The following is a 17882-nucleotide window of genomic DNA, read 5'->3' as shown; positions in this document are numbered from 1 at the left end:
AATAGAGATGGCGAAGTGAGTTACTTAGCTTAAATGTAAAAGTGAAATAACAGAAATTCATGATTCAAAATTCAAATTATTTATTATTTACTCCATTATCACAGAGCGTGTCATACACTTCCCACAAAGTGTAGCCTCAAAGTGTATACCGGACATTGCACTGCAAACGCCCCCTTCCCCTCCACCCCCCCACTCCCACCCCCCACCCCGCACCTCTTCTCTCCATCAAACCCTAGCATTTCTTTTGCTCTTTTTTTTTTTTCAATATCAAAATTATGATTTTCTATACATGAATTTTGTGGGTTTTGCAGAATCAAGAATAACCTTCAAAGGTTTGTTCTTTTCTTTGATTCTATCATTATATTATCCTTAATTTTTCGTTTGATTTATAGGAAAGGTTCCCTTTTTTTTTTTCCTGCTTGAAATACAATTATTTGAATGGGGTTAGAAAAATCTTGAATTTTCAGATTTTCATGTTTCTTTTCTAATCGGGTTTTCCCTTATGTTGGTTATTGATATTTGCTAAATTTCCCTCTTTTTTTTTTTTACTTATATATAGTGATTTGTTGTCTGCAGTAGTATCTTGTTTATAAAAGGTTTAATCTTTATGGTTATTGTGTGATTAGGGTTTTGCTGCTAAATTAATACCGAGGATCATTGTCTTGTATGTACAGTTGGTTTCAAGTGCTTTCTATCAACAGTTTTATTGGATACATTTAAGCCCACACCAACTTATTCGAGACTGAGGTGTCCTCACGGTTCTTGTGACTGTCTTTCCTCCAACTTTACTTCTGATATTGTAACTTGATTCTGCACCTTACATGATATCTGTGCTAATTTTTGGTTAGTTAAATTTGTCCACTGATGTGATATGTCTACTTTTGGCTGTTTGTGCAGATTATGGATCATGTGAACAGCGATAGTCAATTCGATGTTCCTGACACCCCTAATAGATTAGCTGCTAAGGATCTGAATGTGAGGAATCGTGTCAGCACGGAGAGTGGTTTATCGACATCTGGTCATTCAGGATATGGAAATATTACTGGTGAACATAATGAGAATCAAGTTTATGTTAACGGTGTAGGAAAAAGAAGGCTGTTTATGCGTCCTCCAAAAAGTATCAATAGTTCCATGAAATCTGAATTCCATGCAAATTCATCAGCTTCTGGTTTGGGGAATTCTATCCCTTCAAGAAATGGTGTTCAATTTACTAAGGTTTCCTCCATTCCTAATTCCAATGAGAAATATAACTTGCACCTTTCCAAAAGTGAAAACCCAGAGTCAAAAAGTCAAAAGTCTTCTCAGCGAAACTACCCTGCCATAGACCTAACAAAGAAAAGTGGGTCGATGCATGTGTTTGTTAAAGCTCCTACAGTTGAAGCACACGATGGTGGTCAAGTTGAAAAATGGAGAACACGATCCGGATCGGCAGCGATGAATGAACACTCTCATTTGCACAAGATGACTTCGTTCGTACCATCTAGCAATGCCAATAAAGGAAAGGAAATCGATGGTTCAAGTTCTAAATCTCATGGAGAAAAGGATTCTACCAGTGATGCGCAGCTTGGAGCTCGAAAAGATGGTTCTGCATCTTTTGCTAACTCACCCAGAGTAATTGGGCAGAAAAGATTGGTACGAAACGGATGTATATCCCCTCATAACATAGCTAAGGCCAAAAAGCCAGCTGTGGAGGAGGACAAAGGTGTTTTAACTCATGGGCTAACTGGTAACAGTCTTACGGAATCATCTGCAGGTACAAGCTTAGGTATTGCCAAAGAATTGATATCTAAAAATGGTATCTCTAGTACATTAAAGGGTAAGGAGGTGATAATGCACTCTTCTCCTTCAAAAGAACATGAAACAACACATCCATTTAGCAGGTGCGTATTTGGTGAAGATTGTCTAGATATTCATGGAAGAGACAATTTTAGTTCTTTTCTGAGAGCAGTTTATTTCAAATTTACTAGGCCGACCAAATTGGAAAAGAAAAAGGGAAATTTTGTTTACATCTTCTATGATATAGATCCCTGCTGAGCGATCTATGCTTTGATGATTTATGTGGAACACAGTTTAGCTTGTTTTCATGTGTGTATAGATGGATGAGTTCAACCAGCTGTAACAAATGATGAATCTATATTAAGATATGCATTTCGACATATTTGTGTTGTGCGGAAACTTATCCAGAAAAAAATATCTGTGTTGTGTGTATCCCTGTTTTGGCTTTAATGAGATGTCTGTAAATGCTTGCTGCATCTTGTTGTATGAGATGCTACTACTACTTCGTTCATAAGTATTGTTATGTGATGTTATTCTAGTCATTTTATTCCTGCGAATTGTGATTTTACTTTATTATTCATAATCATATCTAAGTTTGTGCCAACCATTTTGTACCTTTGTTCTCTTCTTATCCATGTCATAAATGTTTGCAATATAGTTAGGTGATTTTAGTTGCTTCACATTCTTCATGCTTTACAAGTTACAGGTTCTTATATATATTCTAGAATTGTAATGTTTATAGTAGCTTAAATTTCTGGGTTCCTTTTCTTTTGAATGTTACCTCAACGATTAACTCTTGTCCTGATAAAGGTCTCATCAGGTTTTTTTTTTTTTTTTTTTTTCATTTATCCTTCCAGAAGTTTGATATCTATTGATGAGAAGGCAAAGGAAACGAGTGATTCCAGTAGAGATGCGTCCAGAAGCTTTGACGAATCCAGTGGATGGAGAAGTACACGTAACCGTAGTGGGAACATGAACTTTTCTTTGTCCAATGTGCACAGGACCTTAGATAAGGATAGTGCCTGCTTTATCACTCACTCCAGTGGGAGTTGGGCGACGCGAAGAGATGATGCAAGTAATGGTCACGATTCAGCTTCTATTAGACATGTTTCTGGTGAATCTGCAGAGCCAAATGAATCCATTTCTGGACCTCAATGTCCCCAAATTAATGGAAATCATACTGCATTAAACACAGTTAAGAATAGACTAAAGCAGGGACCTGCCTCAAGCATCCATGGTGAATGTTCTACATCAGCCTCTGATGATTTAGACATCATTTTGCTTGCATCACCTGAAAGTAGGATTAATAGAAGGTCCACCAGAAACAGAAATCATGTAGGTATAGGCGTAGAACCAGTGATTGATGTGGACAGTCCCTCCTCTACCACAAGACATGAAGGCTCTCGTGTTGTATGTAGCAGTAGTAGGAATGATGATGCTAGGACCAGACAATTAGAAGCTGATGAAAGGCTGGCACGGGAACTCCAAGAACAATTATATAATGAGGTGCCTTCGTTTGGCGTTGGCGAGGTTGGACTCTTTATGAGCATATTTTTAGCTGTTCTCTATCAATATTTAACTGTTCTTGTCTTCCGTACACAGTACCATACCCCTTTGTCCATAGATGATATTTGGGAAGTTTGAGAAAAAAAAAATTCAAATGTCTTTGTTCTACAATCTGGTCCATTATTTAAACTTCAACTTGAAATAGAGAATTTGAATTTTGAAGAACTGGTTTGAGAAGTATTTCAAGTGAAAATAATGGTTCCCACTCACAAAACTTCAAATGTTTTTCCAAGTGAAATTCATGTCCAAGCACAACTTCTTCCAAATACCCGTTTCAACTACAACTACAAATACTTTTTTCAAACTTCAACCAAATATTATCCAAACACCTACTATTTTTTGATAGTTTTGCTTTTCTTCGCAACAGATTGATGGAGATGTAGCCTTGGCTTTAGCGCAGGAGGATCTCCTACATGCTTCCTCTGGGGGAGAGAATCAATTATCCAATCTTGTATGTTGGGCTTCCTTACATTTTATTGTCTTCTATACTTTACATCGCTTCTTAGTAAAACATGTGCCACTTAGGTCTAATATTGACATTGACATCCGACTTTCAAAGATTTATACATTATGTTCATGTTTGGGGGCTTTAATATGTGGAATGTTAATTCAGAAGTTACTTTGACTTTCATTTGCACTTGGTAATATTCATAATAATCCTCCTATTCAATTACTTCGACCATCTCTGAGCACCTCATATCTTTTTCGGGGAATTCAAAAGTTCGATTATTTTTGTATGATTTCTCTTGCACTGCCTTTCCAATGGGTTTCAAAGATAAAAATCTTTTATTGATTTGCCCGTTAAGTGACCTAGGTAAACCCATAAATTTCGTTGGATTATCCTTTTTGACTAAGCATATGAACCATGACTTGCCCTAGTAAGACAATTCAATCAATCCTTTGTTGCTAAAATAGATCTTTGTATACTAGGTTTTCTTTGACATGAAGTGATATAGAAATTGGAGGTTTTGCTAAAGTTAGTACGTATGCTGGTGCATATGGTCCCAAATATGCATTATACTCAAACATGATATCTTGTGTTGTTAAAGGCTCGCTTGAGGTACACTTAAGCCTTGAAGCTAGATGTAGTGCAGGCCGGGAACTTCGCCGAGCTTAAGAGGCACCTCAATGCTTAGCACCAAGGCACTAAGCGATGCACCTCATCGACCATAGGGCATTGAAGAGGGCAGCAACGAACGGTACATATAGCTCTAGAAAATGATATATGAATTGTTAAGAAAATGTCATAAATAAATATATTAATAACTAAGAATAGAAATAAGTAGTCAAATTTTGCTGACTAGGTACTGTACTAAATTCAAAAAAATTAGGAATTTAGTCCAGAAACTAGTGAGCAATATGGGATTTGGAACTGGAAACTGCACACGCGTTTGAGTATATATATATGGGTCCATATGCACCGTCATGAACTGCTAATGTGTTTCTTAATGCTAGATCATGAGAAGATGTTAAAGGTTTTGTGCACTGGGGACCTCCCTTATTTACTTTAAAGACCTTGCATGAATAATTTCGCTCACCGTAGAACTTCCATTTCCAAACTGTATTCAAACAGTTACCACATTTTCCATGCCACATTTAGCTCTATGCTACTCTCAAGCTCTTTCTGGAGATATCTAACTCTACTTGGTCAGGTCAAGGACGAGCTTTGTCTTCAGCTCTTCCCTCGATCTTGTTTGCTGAACTTAAGTTGTTGTAGCGGAAAACCATATTCAACATTTTCATTTGTAGTGAAGTTTGTGTCTGAGACACTTAAAATTTTTTGACCTACCCAGTCTGGAACTTCCTCTGGGGGCTGTGTACTTTTTATATGTACCCAAAAATATTTGAAATTGTTTACACTTGAATGTGCTCATGTTGGATATATTGCTGTGATCAACGATCATGATAGTTGGTAATTTGGGTTGTAGCCGTGCAAATTGATTGTTCTTTCTTTGTTATATAACTTTGACTTGCAGCATTGATTGAAATTCAAGGTTTTCATTTTGATTTTTGTTTAAAATTTGCTGTGATTGCAGTATCACCTATTTTGACAAGAGTGGGTTACTCTAGTGGTGAACACTCCACTTCCAACCAAGAGGTTGTGAGTTCGAGTCACCCCAAGAGCAAGGTGGGAGTTCTTGGAGGGAGGGAGCCGAGGGTCTATCGGAAACAGCCTCTCTACCCCAGGGTAGGGGTAAGATCTGCGTACAAACTACCCTCCCCAGACCCCACTAATGGGATTATACTGGGTTGTTGTTGTTGTTGTTGCTGCAGTATCACCTATTTTGTGTGTCTTTCTCTTTGAATTTCCTAGTCTAAGTGTGATCTTAAATACATTAGTCTTCAAAATGTGCAAAAAACAAAAAACCTTTAATTCATATTCTGTTTTCATCCTTTAAGAATGTGCCTTGATCTCTGACTGAGTTCTTTTTCTTTTTCCTCCTTTTGTCTTTTTTTCTTTTTGGGACGTGGGGATGTTGTGCAGAATGGATCATTGGTTGCAAACATACGCAGACGACAATCAAGAAATGCATCCATTACATCTCGTAGAGCTTCTCAAGCTCGGGCTTCTTCATCAAATAGAATGGCAAGGTTGAGGAGCCGTTTCCCTGGACAACCTCGTACAGTCTCATCTTCTAGAGGAAGAAATTCACTATTTCCTCCTAATATGGATGTGGACATGGTATTTATTACTTCCATTTTTCCTTGTGACTTTGGTCGCCAATAAAACATTTAGTTTACCCAAGTTGTATTTCTTGTTATTTTCATGCTGCTTGTATTCAGTTGGCTTCAAGTAATGACTTTTTGTTTCTAAGCTATTTAGGTTGATTCTACAGTAGTTTGTGTTTTAGAAGAGACCGAGATGATTAGTGTTAAGCAGCTGTGTCATATATAAAGAAAGAAAGGACGGGCTATGGAAAATTGAATCTGAGCCGCCTCAGTTTGAGAGTCACTAGCCTATAGAGTTATAAACAGTCAAATAGAAAGAGAGAAATAGAAAGGTACCTAAGAAATGACAATCACCTACGTTTTCTGAATCTGCTGGAGTACCTTAGTCTCCGTTGGTCTTCATTCCAACTTCATCGACCATTAGGCAACATCCTTGTGTGCAGATCTTGTTCTTATATTATGATTTATCTCCTTTCTTTCCCTACTTTCCAAAAGGACATTTTAAAAGATTTGATATATTTTCATTGAAATGTGGAGCAATTATTGCATTATGGGTTCTCTTTCCCTTTTGGATGTGTGATTACCCTATATGCATCATTGTATGAGTTTGAATGGCATCATTTTAAAAGATTTGATATATTTTCATTGAAATGTGGAGCAATTATTGCATTATGGGTTCTCTTTCCCTTTTGGATGTGTGATTACCCTATATGGCATCATTGTATGAGTTTGAATGTGTACAATGAAATCCTACTTTGATGTGGGGTTCTTTTATTCTGGATGTAGGATTGATATAAATGGATAGTTAGCTAAGTTCATCTATTTCTTTGGTTTGTCAAAACATACTTAAGAAGACAGGATTTGATACAGAGGAGAAAAATATCGCACTTCTTTCTTTTATCTTGATAAACATAAAGAGATCTCATGTTATAATCCTTAACAAAGAACAAACGATTTTCTGTTAAGAGAACATCTCTTATGGGACCACAAGCTCCCTTAAGCTCTTTATTATCATCCTCACTTGTGCCCTGATTGGTTCTTCCGGTCTCCACCTTTCTGTCTTTGCTCCTTCTGAAAGAAACCATCACCTCTTCCCATTAAAACTTCAGCGTCAAAGAGATGCTCTTTTCACCTCTCTTATTGAAGGACTTGTTTTAGCCGAATGATTAAAATGGGATTTGGGTAATTGCTGTCTATTTTTTTTGATGTGGGTCCAGCAGTGAATGTGTAATTTACTTTTTCTGAATGTTGCAGAGGATGCATATATTGGAAACATTAGAGGCTTTCAGTAATATGGATGTTGATGGTAACCTCCTTCAGACGCAGCGTGACTTCAATGAGTAAGTTTTTATGACTTCAATGAAATTAGCACTTCAATGAAATTAACTTTTGTTGCATCAAAATGTAAAAGGAGGCATGGTGACTACGCATTCAAATCTCTGAAACGTATTTTTTTCAATGATATTACTAGAAACTCTAAGTAACATAATTTGATTCTCTCTGAAGTTAAGGTGCAAGGGTATGTGTCATCCGAGGGAATGAACTAATCTGAAGTAATCTATGTACTATACCTTATCAAAAAAAACTAATCTATGTAGTATTGTCTTCTTTCTTCTTTACGTTATCAATCTCGTTTTTAGCGTCATTACTATTGTTTTGGAAAAGATGTATATCGTGTTTTCTAACATGTCCTTTCCTTCTTTGGTTTAGGAATGACTATGAAATGCTATTAGCTCTTGATGAGAACAACCACCAACACGGTGGTGCATCTGTATGGCAAATCAACGACTTACCACAGTCAACAGTTCAGGTAACTAGGATCTCCTTGTGGTATTAAATTCTTACCTTAGATTAACACTGTTGTATATCCTTGACATTCTACTATAATAAAGGAGTACACATCTATGCGAGTGTAGAGCATAGATGTTGGTTTGCTGGCTGCTGCTTAAAGCCGTGAGTAGCTGGAATTGCACGTTGCTTACCCTCTTTGGTTCCTTGCAGAATGAGAGTCTTCAAGAAGCATGTGCAGTTTGTCTTGAAACTCCTACCGTGGGGGACGTCATCCGCCATCTTCCTTGCTTGCACAAGTTTCACAAAGATGTAAACTTTCTGAATTTTCTTGCTCGAGTGTTTTTATTGTTGGTTAAGCAACCAAATTTCTAACAGTCGTTGAACTTACTGCAGTGCATCGATCCGTGGCTGAGGAGAAAAACATCATGTCCAGTTTGCAAGTCTTCGATAGCTTAAACCTGCTTTAGAGATGATAGTTGGTATGTTGTGGCAGTTGCAGCTAGATTCTGATACAATCTTTTTGTTTCTTTGGAGGTTGATCAGAACAAATGCCTTATTTCGCTATATAGTTTTCTGCAATTACCTTTCTATGCTTGATTTTCTAAAGATGCATATTTGAGGTTACATTTAACGACGAAAAAAATACAAATGTTCGATTTTATGAGGTTGTTGATGAGCACATACTAGTTGGTGGTCTGTGCAACACTACTTCCAATCATTGATGAAACTTCATTTTGATATTCCTACTTTCCAAGTTCTCTGAGATGAATATGAATTTATGCGTAGTCTAATTAGTTGTCGAATTGATTAAATATTTTAAAATAGATCTTTGCATGTTAATTTATTGTATTGGTTCGAGCTGTATGATTTCAAATTTCTCTTATTAAGGGATCGGTGAACCTCATGTCCTTGTGAGAATTTGAATCTTGGTAGTTAGGATGCTGTTGCGTTAATTAACTAAAGAGAAAAGTTGATAGACAAATTCAGAGCCTCATTTGAGCAAAATTAAGAAGTTACTGAAATTGGTTATGATACTATTCTGGTGTAACCTTTTAACTAAAACCAATATTCCAATAATTCGTCTCATGTCATTCTTTACGAAAAATCAATAAAATATCCTCTTCTTTCTTTTTTTTTTTGGGTGGGGTGGGGGTGGGTGGGGTGCGTGGGGGGTGGGGTGTCAAACTGATTGATTGGGTATAGGTTGTGTGGCCACCTTATCTGTTGAGTGTTTTTAAAAAAAAATTTAATTTGGTCCTTTATTAGACTTTAGCCAAGTTAGTCCTATAATGCGACTGTGACATTTTATTTGTCACCTGCAGTTGGCTGAGGAGCTAAAAATTCCTCTCATAAAATGGTCTAGGGTAGTTATTCCACTGTTATGGACTTATGGTTGTATTTATAATTGTTGGTCCCCCATTGATCTAAGGTGTCTGTTCCAAGGGCGGAGGTAGTGTAGCAGTTACGGGTTCGGATTAACCCAGTAATTTTTGCTTAAATCTTATAGTTGTATTAGAAAATTCGTTAAATATGTAAAAATATTCAATTGCAAACCTAGTAACTACAACGAGCTAGAGTTCAGTGATAAGATCAGAACCCGTAACTTTTTTCAAATTCCGTCTTTGCCTCTGGTCTGTTCCCAGTGTAGTCTGGTTTGAGACATAATTAGAGCTTAGGAAGCTACGAAATTAGACATCAACTACGAGAAATAAAACCCTCTGCTACGAGCCAAATAAAAGAGGCATCTTGTTGTGAATGCTCCACTAAAGCGCAGCAGCACCTCTACGCTCGTCATATTCATCGTATTGTTATCCAGCAATTAAAATAGAAAAATAAAATAAGGGAAAGTTTGTGATAATTTATCAATCTTGTCGATTACTATCCATATGCATCGTTGTGGTCTGACTCTATTATAGTCAGAAAATCTTAGAATATCAATTGAAAATACTACTAACTTGACTGCAATGTTTTCAAAGGTGTTTTCGGGACGAGCCCTAGGATGAGGTGCACTAAAAATGACCCGAGGCGATAGTGGGGCGAAAGTCTCAAAAAGGGCGTACACCCTGGAGTTGAGGCGAATTTTTGTAGCGAGGCGTGAGCCCAAGAGACTTCCTCAAGTTAAAACAAAATTTGCTGAATAAGTCCATAATATAATACCAAATTCTCAAAGTCAGCTTGTAATTACTCAAAAAGTTTTAAAATGAACTAAAACATTCAATTTAAAAGTCAATACCTTTTTTTATTTATTGATAGAAACCTTAATTTATGATTTTTTCCAATTCTTATCTTGTCCGCGTCTGCTAGTATCTCCCAAAGCTACGTACAATCAATTTTTTCGCAAATACAAAAAAAACTTCATTCCCCTCCATAGCAGCAAGTTCAAAGTTCAAATTGAAGGTTCAGTATCTTTTTTGTCCCTCCATATAGAAAACTATTTCCTTTTTGTATAATAGATTATTTTGACTGTTTTTTATGGAACGCATCTATATATATATATATTTCACTTATTTATTTATTTTTTAAATTTTTATGTAATTATACTTATTAATATTTACTGTAATTGTATTATTTTATGAAATACCCATGAGACTTACTCCCCGTGTCTACGGATTAAAACACTCCACACTCGACTGATGTGAATAATTACAGGATAACTTTAGGATGTCAAAGCAATTCCATTTCCTACTTGTCAGCGAAGGCCATAATTTTAGCTTCTTGTCCCAAGTCTTTGTAGCAATAGAGTCCAAACAGGAACAAAAAGGATAGGGCCATAGCAAATTCTCCTCAACTTTGTACAGATTAGAAAGATTGCAAGGAAATTGATTGGTTTTTTCCAATGAACTCCAATGCATAATAAGAACTAGAAAAAAAAGTTTCTTCTGTAGACCTAGTGAATCTTTTCTGATTTTGAAGGAGACCCCTGGAAAGCTTTTCACCTCACAGTGAACATATAACTGAACGAAAAAGATGAATATTCCCTTAATCAAAAGGAGAGTAGTTCTATGAAATATTGAAAAACAGGAGAATTCTGAAAGTTTGGAACACAAAACATATAAAGCATATCATGAAAGACCAAAGCAATTTTCAAAGTACAAGGCTGATCCAGCCGATAATCGCAAAACCAATGCAATTTTACAATCTATCTTTTTTTTCAAGAAAATGTCTCAAAGCTTATTATGATTTATTGTTCTTCTTCTCTGTAAATATTACTAAACGAAACGACTGCTGTGTATCCCTTCTGTTTATAGAGCATCCTTAGATAAGAGATTGTGGCTTCCAATTTTTCGGGCATTGCATAGCTCATCACAGGAGTCTCCTCTTTCAAAGACAGCAGCTGCCCCCATTCCAGTGCCTGTTGGGAAATGCAAAAAAAAATAACATCAGAAAAGGGTTGATGAGCCATTCTATTTTCAGGGTTTTGGGTGCTGAGGGGTGGGAGGGATCAAAAAGGGAGAGAATTGAACATACCTATGCACATGGACACCACACCAAATCGGCAGTCCTTTCCGCGACGTTTCATCTCGTGCAACAGAGTTGCAACGCATCGTGCTCCTGTTTTGACATATAGAAGCATCTCATGAGAATGATCTTTAAACACGGTATTTTTTAGCAACGAGAAGCCAATAACAAGCATACACAGAACCACCACACTATCCCCCCCCCCCCCCAAGCTGATAGATTGTTGTAAGGACTGATAAGAGCGAAAAGGTAGCGTCCCATATACCTATTGATCAACTGACTGGCGATAAAACCACTGCTACTCCAACAAGAGGAGTCTAGTACAACACATGTTCTTACACGAAGCTTTTAATTCATCCCCGTGATTGTTATTCTATAAAATGGTCAAATTTACCTGTAGCGCCCAAAGGATGCCCGAGGGCCATTGCACCTCCATTAACGTTGATCTTCTCTGGGTCAAGTTCCAGCTTCTTACGGCAATAGACATATTGTGATGCGAATGCCTAAACAAGAGCCATAGTCAAGAAATTGTACTCTACGCATATAAGACGGGAGAGCTGATGAATTTATGTAAATTACCTCATTTATCTCAAAGAGATCAATATCTTCAAGTTCAAGGCCTGCGGATTTGACAGCAGCAGGAATTGCAACAGCTGGACCAATTCCCATAATGGCAGGGTCTACACCCACGGCAGCAAAGGTCCTGCATGAACACTGGGTGTTAGTTCTCATTTAAGACAAACACCAATAATAGAATAAAGATGCAAAAAGTATACTGTCATCAGCTGACTAAGGTCAAGGCATGAGTCGGAGGAATTGTGAAGAAAACCACTAACGTGGAGAAAACCAAAAGACGCTCACTGCAAGTAACGTTACTACAGACCTGAATACACCAAGGATAGGAAGTCCCTTTTGCATTGCAAGACTTCTTTTCATAAGTAGTACAGCTCCAGCACCATCAGTGACTTGGCTAGAGTTCCCTGCAGCGAAGAGGAAAACTTTATTCACCAAACTCAAAATTTAAATTACATTACAGACCCAAAGACTACCAAATTACCAGCAGTAGTAGTTCCACTCTTCTTGAACACTGGCTTTAACTTTGCCAAGTCTGAAACAGAGGCATTTGGCCGTATACCATCATCAACAGAGATCGTTACCGGTGTCTCATCTCCGGTTTTTGGATCAACAATCTTTAACAGAAGACATCAGAAACGTAAGAGGGTAGTTGATATAGCTATTAATGGATACCCCAGTGGTTAAAATTTAGACAGGGATACCACCTTAGTGGGTACAGGAATTATTTCATCTTTGAATTTTCCGGAAGCAGAGGCTGCAGCAGCCTTACGATGCGAATCAACCTAGCAACAGAGATAAAAATGAGATGAGAATATATGCCACAGACATGATCATAAATTGAGGGGTCTATTTAACTTACTGCAGCCTGGTCTTGTTCCTGCCTTGTCACACCAAAACGATGTGCAACATTCTCAGAAGTAATACCCATAGGAAGAAGACAGTCTTGAGCTTGTGCCATCATCTTAACCTGAGATCAAATGTTACAGATCATGATAATCCTTCCAATAGAACTCATCTCTAAGAATAAGCCTAACAATATATAACAAAAGAATACACAATATTTTTCATAGAACAAGGGACATACTTTTGGGTTGACTGATCCTTCCCAAGCCATTGGGTTTGCGGTCATAGACTCCAATCCAGCGCCAATACCTGATTTGTTAGAGGTAAGTTAGCCAAACATGATTTGTTAGAGGTAAGTTAGCCAAACATGATTTGTTAGAGGAACACCGAATCCAAGGGAATGCAGTTACAATGCACTTCAGCAAAAGGAAATGGCAAACAAACCAATGTCATAAAATCCAGCTTTAATAGCTGCAGCTACATCAGCAACTGCTTGAAGGCCTGATGAACATTGCCGGTTTACAGTTCTAACTGGCACAGTTTCTGCTCGAGAGAAAAGAAAAATGAGCATATATTGAAATAAGAACCTCATAGATAAAATGAAGAACTTCACACCATGACGTACTAATAAAACCTACCAGGAAAACCAGCATAAAATGCAGCCATCCTGCACTCGCTTGCTCTCTGGGAACCTGGGGCCAACACCGTGCCGACAACAATATCCCCAACTTCACTAGGGCTCAGATTAGTCTTTTCCATCAACGCCTGTAGAGAATATTAAAGGAAGAATTAAAGGTAAATATCTTCGTTAATCTTGATCAACATCAACAAATGACTCAGCTTAGTGTAACGTACCTTTAGAACTGGAGCAAGTAAATCATCAGGATAAGTATCCTTGAAGCCGCCTCTCTTTGCTTTGCAAAGAGGAGTCCTATATGCACTGCATGGAACAAATACATTGTCACGGTAAGGATAAAGCCCATTGATCCAAGGAAACCACATATGTAGTGCAAATGAGAAGTTAAAACAAAACCATGAAAGTATAAAAAAGTAAGAGAGCAACACAAAGGTGCAGCTCAGGTAAACTCAAAAACTGAATCTAGAGACGGTTAATAACTATAACAACTTACGCGACTATGACGACATCATCTCCAAAGACAGAGGTCCTTTGGTAAGCAGCACTGTCTCCAGCAGAGCATACAGATGCCTGGTTTAAAATTGAGAGAACTTAAGTAACAAAGGTATAATGTATTTCTTTTTTACGACACCAGATATTTGAAATTAGACAACCCCATTCACCACTCAACAAGTAATAGACTTTCACAGCGAAAGGAGTGTTCAAGAACAAGCCAAGTAACCGAAAATACCTAAAGACTCGGTATAACAATAAACATGTCATATAATTAACTGAATATTCCTGCAAACTGTAGTTACTAAACATCTAATGAACATAGTTTTGAACAGGATTAAACATGACACAGGCACATCCGCCATCAGACATGTAGGATTTCACCACCTTTTGTCCCTTACTCCGTTTTATACTGATCAATTGTAAAAAATATTTCCTAATATCTAAAAATAGAAAACTCAGCAATGAAACTAATAAATCAAACTCTGCATCCGCTTTATACACAGGTGTTCTTCCTATTAATTTGTAATTTAGGAGACATCCTCTTACACATTTTAGAGAATAAAAAACACAAGAAAAGAAGGAACAAAGCTAGTAGATTTACAAAGAGAAACGCAACAACCTAATTGGAAAAGAATGAACTTGAAAAGGTCGTCATCCATGATAGGCTTTTCTTTTCCAATTATTGTACTCTGGACGGTGTTTAACTGAGGACGAGTTTAAGAAATAAAGACACTTTTGAAACTTGTCATTAAAAACAAGTCGGAGATATTAGTATGGTTATAAATTGTCTCATTAAGGGTAAAATTAATAGTTTAAAGTTTTATTACTTCTGAATGTAAAAATGTGTCATTATTTTTCGGGAAAAGGGCCAAATATACCCCTCTACTTTCAGATATTGTCGACATTTAACCTCGGTTTATACTATCCGGCCAAATTTACCCCTACCATTATACTATCGGGCCAAATATACCCCTACAATCAACAAACCTTTAAAAATTACCCCTCAGTCATTCAGGTGGCTCAGAATCTCCCAAATCATTTTAATTAAATTACTGATTCTTCTTCTTGATCCGCTATTTTCGAAATAAATGGCATTTACCTACTTTCTGAATTGGAGAAAAAAATAAGAGAAAAGAAATATGAAATAATACAACAGTTAATAAACGAAGTATAGTTATTTGAAAATTTTAAATTAAGTAGCTTGTCTAAATTCTAAAAGTATTTACAACATCCCAATTTTAGTGAATTCACTGCACCAAATATATGAGGGCTTTGCAAGTATTAGTGATTGAAGTTGAAGTTCCTTGGAGACTTTATATTGTCGAATGCAACTTTGCTTTAATCAAATGCCTACACATTGTGCACTCTTAAGTTAGTCGATCGAACTCTGTACTAACCAGATAATGACAAAATATATTTGAATATACATATACATACGTAATGATCTGCTGCATATAATGCAATAAATAGACCCACTGAATTCTACAGTGTGTATATGGTTGGAAAAAAAAAACCAATTCCAAACCCATTATAACAAGAAGAGAAGTGGGTGCATTGGTAATTAAAAATATTCATGAATCATTTGTATAGTCTAGTAACTTTAGCATTCACATCAATAGTAATTTTTGAAAATAGTGGAGCAAGAAGAACAATAAGTGATTTAAATAAAAGTAATTTGGGAGATTTTGGATTACTTAACACATGAAAGGGTAATTTTTAAAAGTTTGCCGATTGTAAAGGTAAATTTGGCCCGATAGTAAAAGGTATAACAATAAAAGTAAATTTGGTCGGATAGTATAACGGAGGTTAGATGTAGACAATATCTGAAAGTATAGACGTATAATTGGCCATTTTCCCTTATTTTTCTGATAAACTAAAAAAAAAAAGTGTCACGTAAATTGGGATAGACAGGAATATCCATTTACAACTATACCACAGTTCCACTCCAAATAACAAAAGAAATTAATAGGTCATCAGATCTGCAGGAAAATAATATTTCTACTAATGGCATAAAAGCACTACGGAATAATTCTGATCTTGACCCCTCCCAAAACATGAAAACAATTAATGACTTCTTATATCTAACACCTTCCACCTATGGATCGAATTCAGCTATATACCCTCGTAAAAACTACTCAACTACCTATCCACAAAACTCAAACTTTCGCTCAAAACATACATAAAAAACAAACAAAACCATATACAAAAACATAAATTTAGCTCAAACTTCAATCTACATATCAAAATAAACCATACCCACATAAAAAAACTTAACGACCTGCCCACAAGATTCAAACTTTTAGCTCAAAAACATACACAAACCCAATAAAACCATATACAAAAACAGAAATTTAGCTCAAAACTTCAATCTTCAGATCAAAATAAAAAGTACCACATCAAAATCAATCAATAAAACAATAAAAATATACACAGTAAACCAAACTGAAATTCAAGAAAAAAGATAGAATTCAGAATTGAATTGAAAGCAAGACTTGAACGGTAGCTCAAAACATACGCAAAAACCCAATAAAACCATATACAAAAACATAACTTTCGCTCAAAACTTCAATCTACAGATCAAAATGAAAAAAATATCCACATCAAAACCCACCAAGAAAAGAATAATTCAAAACATACCGAATAAACCAAATTGAAAATCATTTATAAAACAAATTGAATCCAAAGGTGGGATTGAAAAGAAGAAATAAAACACAGCCACAAAAAATTGAAAATCAAGAAACAAAAACAAATCAAAAATAGAATTTTGAAAATTATAAAAGAAAAAACCAAACACACCAAAGCACTCAATTGAAATTGGAAAAAAGAACTCACAGCAATGGATGATTCAATATTTTCCAAGGAAGAAGAAGTTTGAGAAGGACGAAGGTGTTGAAGAAGAACTCTTTGTCTCTCAATTGCTTTCTCCATTTGATTTCACAATTATTTTTTTTAGTACAAATTACTCTAAAAATTGATTAGAATATTTTTGAGCTAGTTTTCTACTCTGTGTCTCTTTATATGGGGAAAGAGGGTCGGTTTGTGTATTGGGATTTGCAAAAACGTGAAAGTTTATCTAGAAATGGGTTTAAACGAAGGAAGATAAAGTTGGTGACGCTGTTCTGATATTTTTTTTTTATCAATTCTGGGGAGGTAAATGACAATATTGCAATTATTTTTGTAAAAACCACTCTATTTTAGCGGTTGACATACACGCGCCAGTTGTCTTGCTTTTGTCTTTTATATAAGCATTTTTCATTTAATCATTAATGAAGTGATATGTATTTTTTAAATTTTTACTAGTTAAAATTAAATTATTTAATTTAATATAAATATTAAATGCAAATAAATATTTTTTTATTTGAACGTTTATTGTAATAATTTGAAAGTAATATATTCTAATTGTTTAGTATTATTAGACTAAATTAGAATTTAAAAAAGAGTTGAGACTTTTAAAACGTTAATTTATAATGCTCAAATATCAAAAGTATCATCTTGTGTGATGATTGATGAAATATGTTTGGTTGATCATTTGATGTATGCATCATTGCGATGAACATATAATGTAGAACTTTTGTATATAGTTCATCATAGTTAACTAATAATATATACTATGTTATAATTTATTATTTAAATATAATAAAATAATAAGTTATTGTAGGCGTTATAGTAAAAAACATTGTGTGTGATATATTGTGTTAAGTTTTATAAGAAATATCTTATTATAAGCAAAATAAAAATATAAATATTATGAGTATTTAAAGATAAAAATGCAAATTAATTCTTTTTAGAAATAGACAAAGATTGAAACAGTACCAAACGAATTTAAATAGAAGGAGTATTATTGCTTCAAATTTTTGAAAATTAGATAAATTGGATAAAAACAATAATTTGAAATAAGATTTTGACATAATTAGTTGGTACTTGGTAATATGTCAATTCAATTCTACATTATTGTATTTCAAAGCTTGGTATGTGCTTGGAAATGTTATATGGAAATACATATAATTACTTGTAGCCGTATATGGCAACTTATTTATTGTTACAAATTATAAATATAGATTATTGAAAA

General features: G+C 35.5%; 2 protein-coding genes across 5 annotated transcripts; one reads left to right on the top strand and one right to left on the bottom strand.

The window, feature by feature from the left end:
* Window positions 1-112: 112 nt before the first annotated feature.
* LOC107807743 (uncharacterized) lies at window positions 113-8543 on the top strand. Of its 4 annotated transcripts, none has more exons than XM_016632184.2 (10): window positions 113-332; window positions 675-747; window positions 898-1880; window positions 2634-3306; window positions 3710-3793; window positions 5828-6025; window positions 7267-7352; window positions 7723-7822; window positions 8014-8112; window positions 8197-8543. In XM_016632184.2, the coding sequence occupies exons 3-10, from the start codon at window positions 901-903 to the stop codon at window positions 8257-8259; spliced, it is 2283 nt and encodes a 760-aa protein (XP_016487670.1). In that variant the 5' UTR covers window positions 113-332; window positions 675-747; window positions 898-900; the 3' UTR covers window positions 8260-8543. The 4 variants fall into 4 exon arrangements, with proteins under 4 accessions (XP_016487670.1, XP_016487668.1, XP_016487667.1 ...); XM_016632181.2 differs by having other exon boundaries at window positions 184-332; window positions 675-799; XM_016632183.2 differs by having other exon boundaries at window positions 209-332; window positions 627-747.
* Window positions 8544-10838: 2295 nt separating this feature from the next.
* Window positions 10839-16937, bottom strand: LOC107807744 (3-ketoacyl-CoA thiolase 2, peroxisomal-like). The gene is made up of 14 exons (XM_016632185.2): window positions 16646-16937; window positions 13812-13888; window positions 13537-13621; window positions 13320-13446; window positions 13126-13224; window positions 12923-12990; window positions 12698-12805; window positions 12543-12620; window positions 12320-12452; window positions 12146-12242; window positions 11842-11965; window positions 11657-11765; window positions 11272-11355; window positions 10839-11155 (listed from the first exon to the last, which is right to left on the bottom strand). Exons 1-14 carry the CDS (start codon window positions 16739-16741, stop codon window positions 11046-11048), a joined length of 1395 nt encoding a protein of 464 aa, XP_016487671.1. The 5' UTR covers window positions 16742-16937; the 3' UTR covers window positions 10839-11045.
* Window positions 16938-17882: the final 945 nt, after the last annotated feature.

The sequence above is a fragment of the Nicotiana tabacum genome, chromosome 14 (assembly GCF_000715075.1).
Source record: "Nicotiana tabacum cultivar K326 chromosome 14, ASM71507v2, whole genome shotgun sequence".
NCBI lineage: Eukaryota > Viridiplantae > Streptophyta > Magnoliopsida > Solanales > Solanaceae > Nicotiana > Nicotiana tabacum.
The sequence above is the reverse complement of the archived record's forward strand: the minus strand, read 5'-3'. Positions and strand labels throughout refer to the sequence as shown.

What these genes read in the sequence shown, in the direction of transcription:
- LOC107807743 (XM_016632181.2), top strand. Translation starts at nt 290, where the DNA reads ATGAATTTTGTGGGTTTTGCAGAATCAAGAATAACCTTCAAAG. An exon ending in CCAACTTTACTTCTGATATT is followed by an intron (nt 800 to 897) that starts GTAACTTGATTC and finishes CTGTTTGTGCAG; the next exon opens with ATTATGGATCATGTGAACAG. An exon ending in AGAATCAATTATCCAATCTT is followed by an intron (nt 3,794 to 5,827) that starts GTATGTTGGGCT and finishes GATGTTGTGCAG; the next exon opens with AATGGATCATTGGTTGCAAA.
- LOC107807744 (XM_016632185.2), bottom strand. Translation starts at nt 16,741, where the DNA reads ATGGAGAAAGCAATTGAGAGACAAAGAGTTCTTCTTCAACACCTTCGT. An exon ending in AGCTGGATTTTATGACATTG is followed by an intron (nt 12,991 to 13,125) that starts GTTTGTTTGCCA and finishes CTAACAAATCAG; the next exon opens with GTATTGGCGCTGGATTGGAG. An exon ending in GAGTGGAACTACTACTGCTG is followed by an intron (nt 12,243 to 12,319) that starts GTAATTTGGTAG and finishes TCTTCGCTGCAG; the next exon opens with GGAACTCTAGCCAAGTCACT.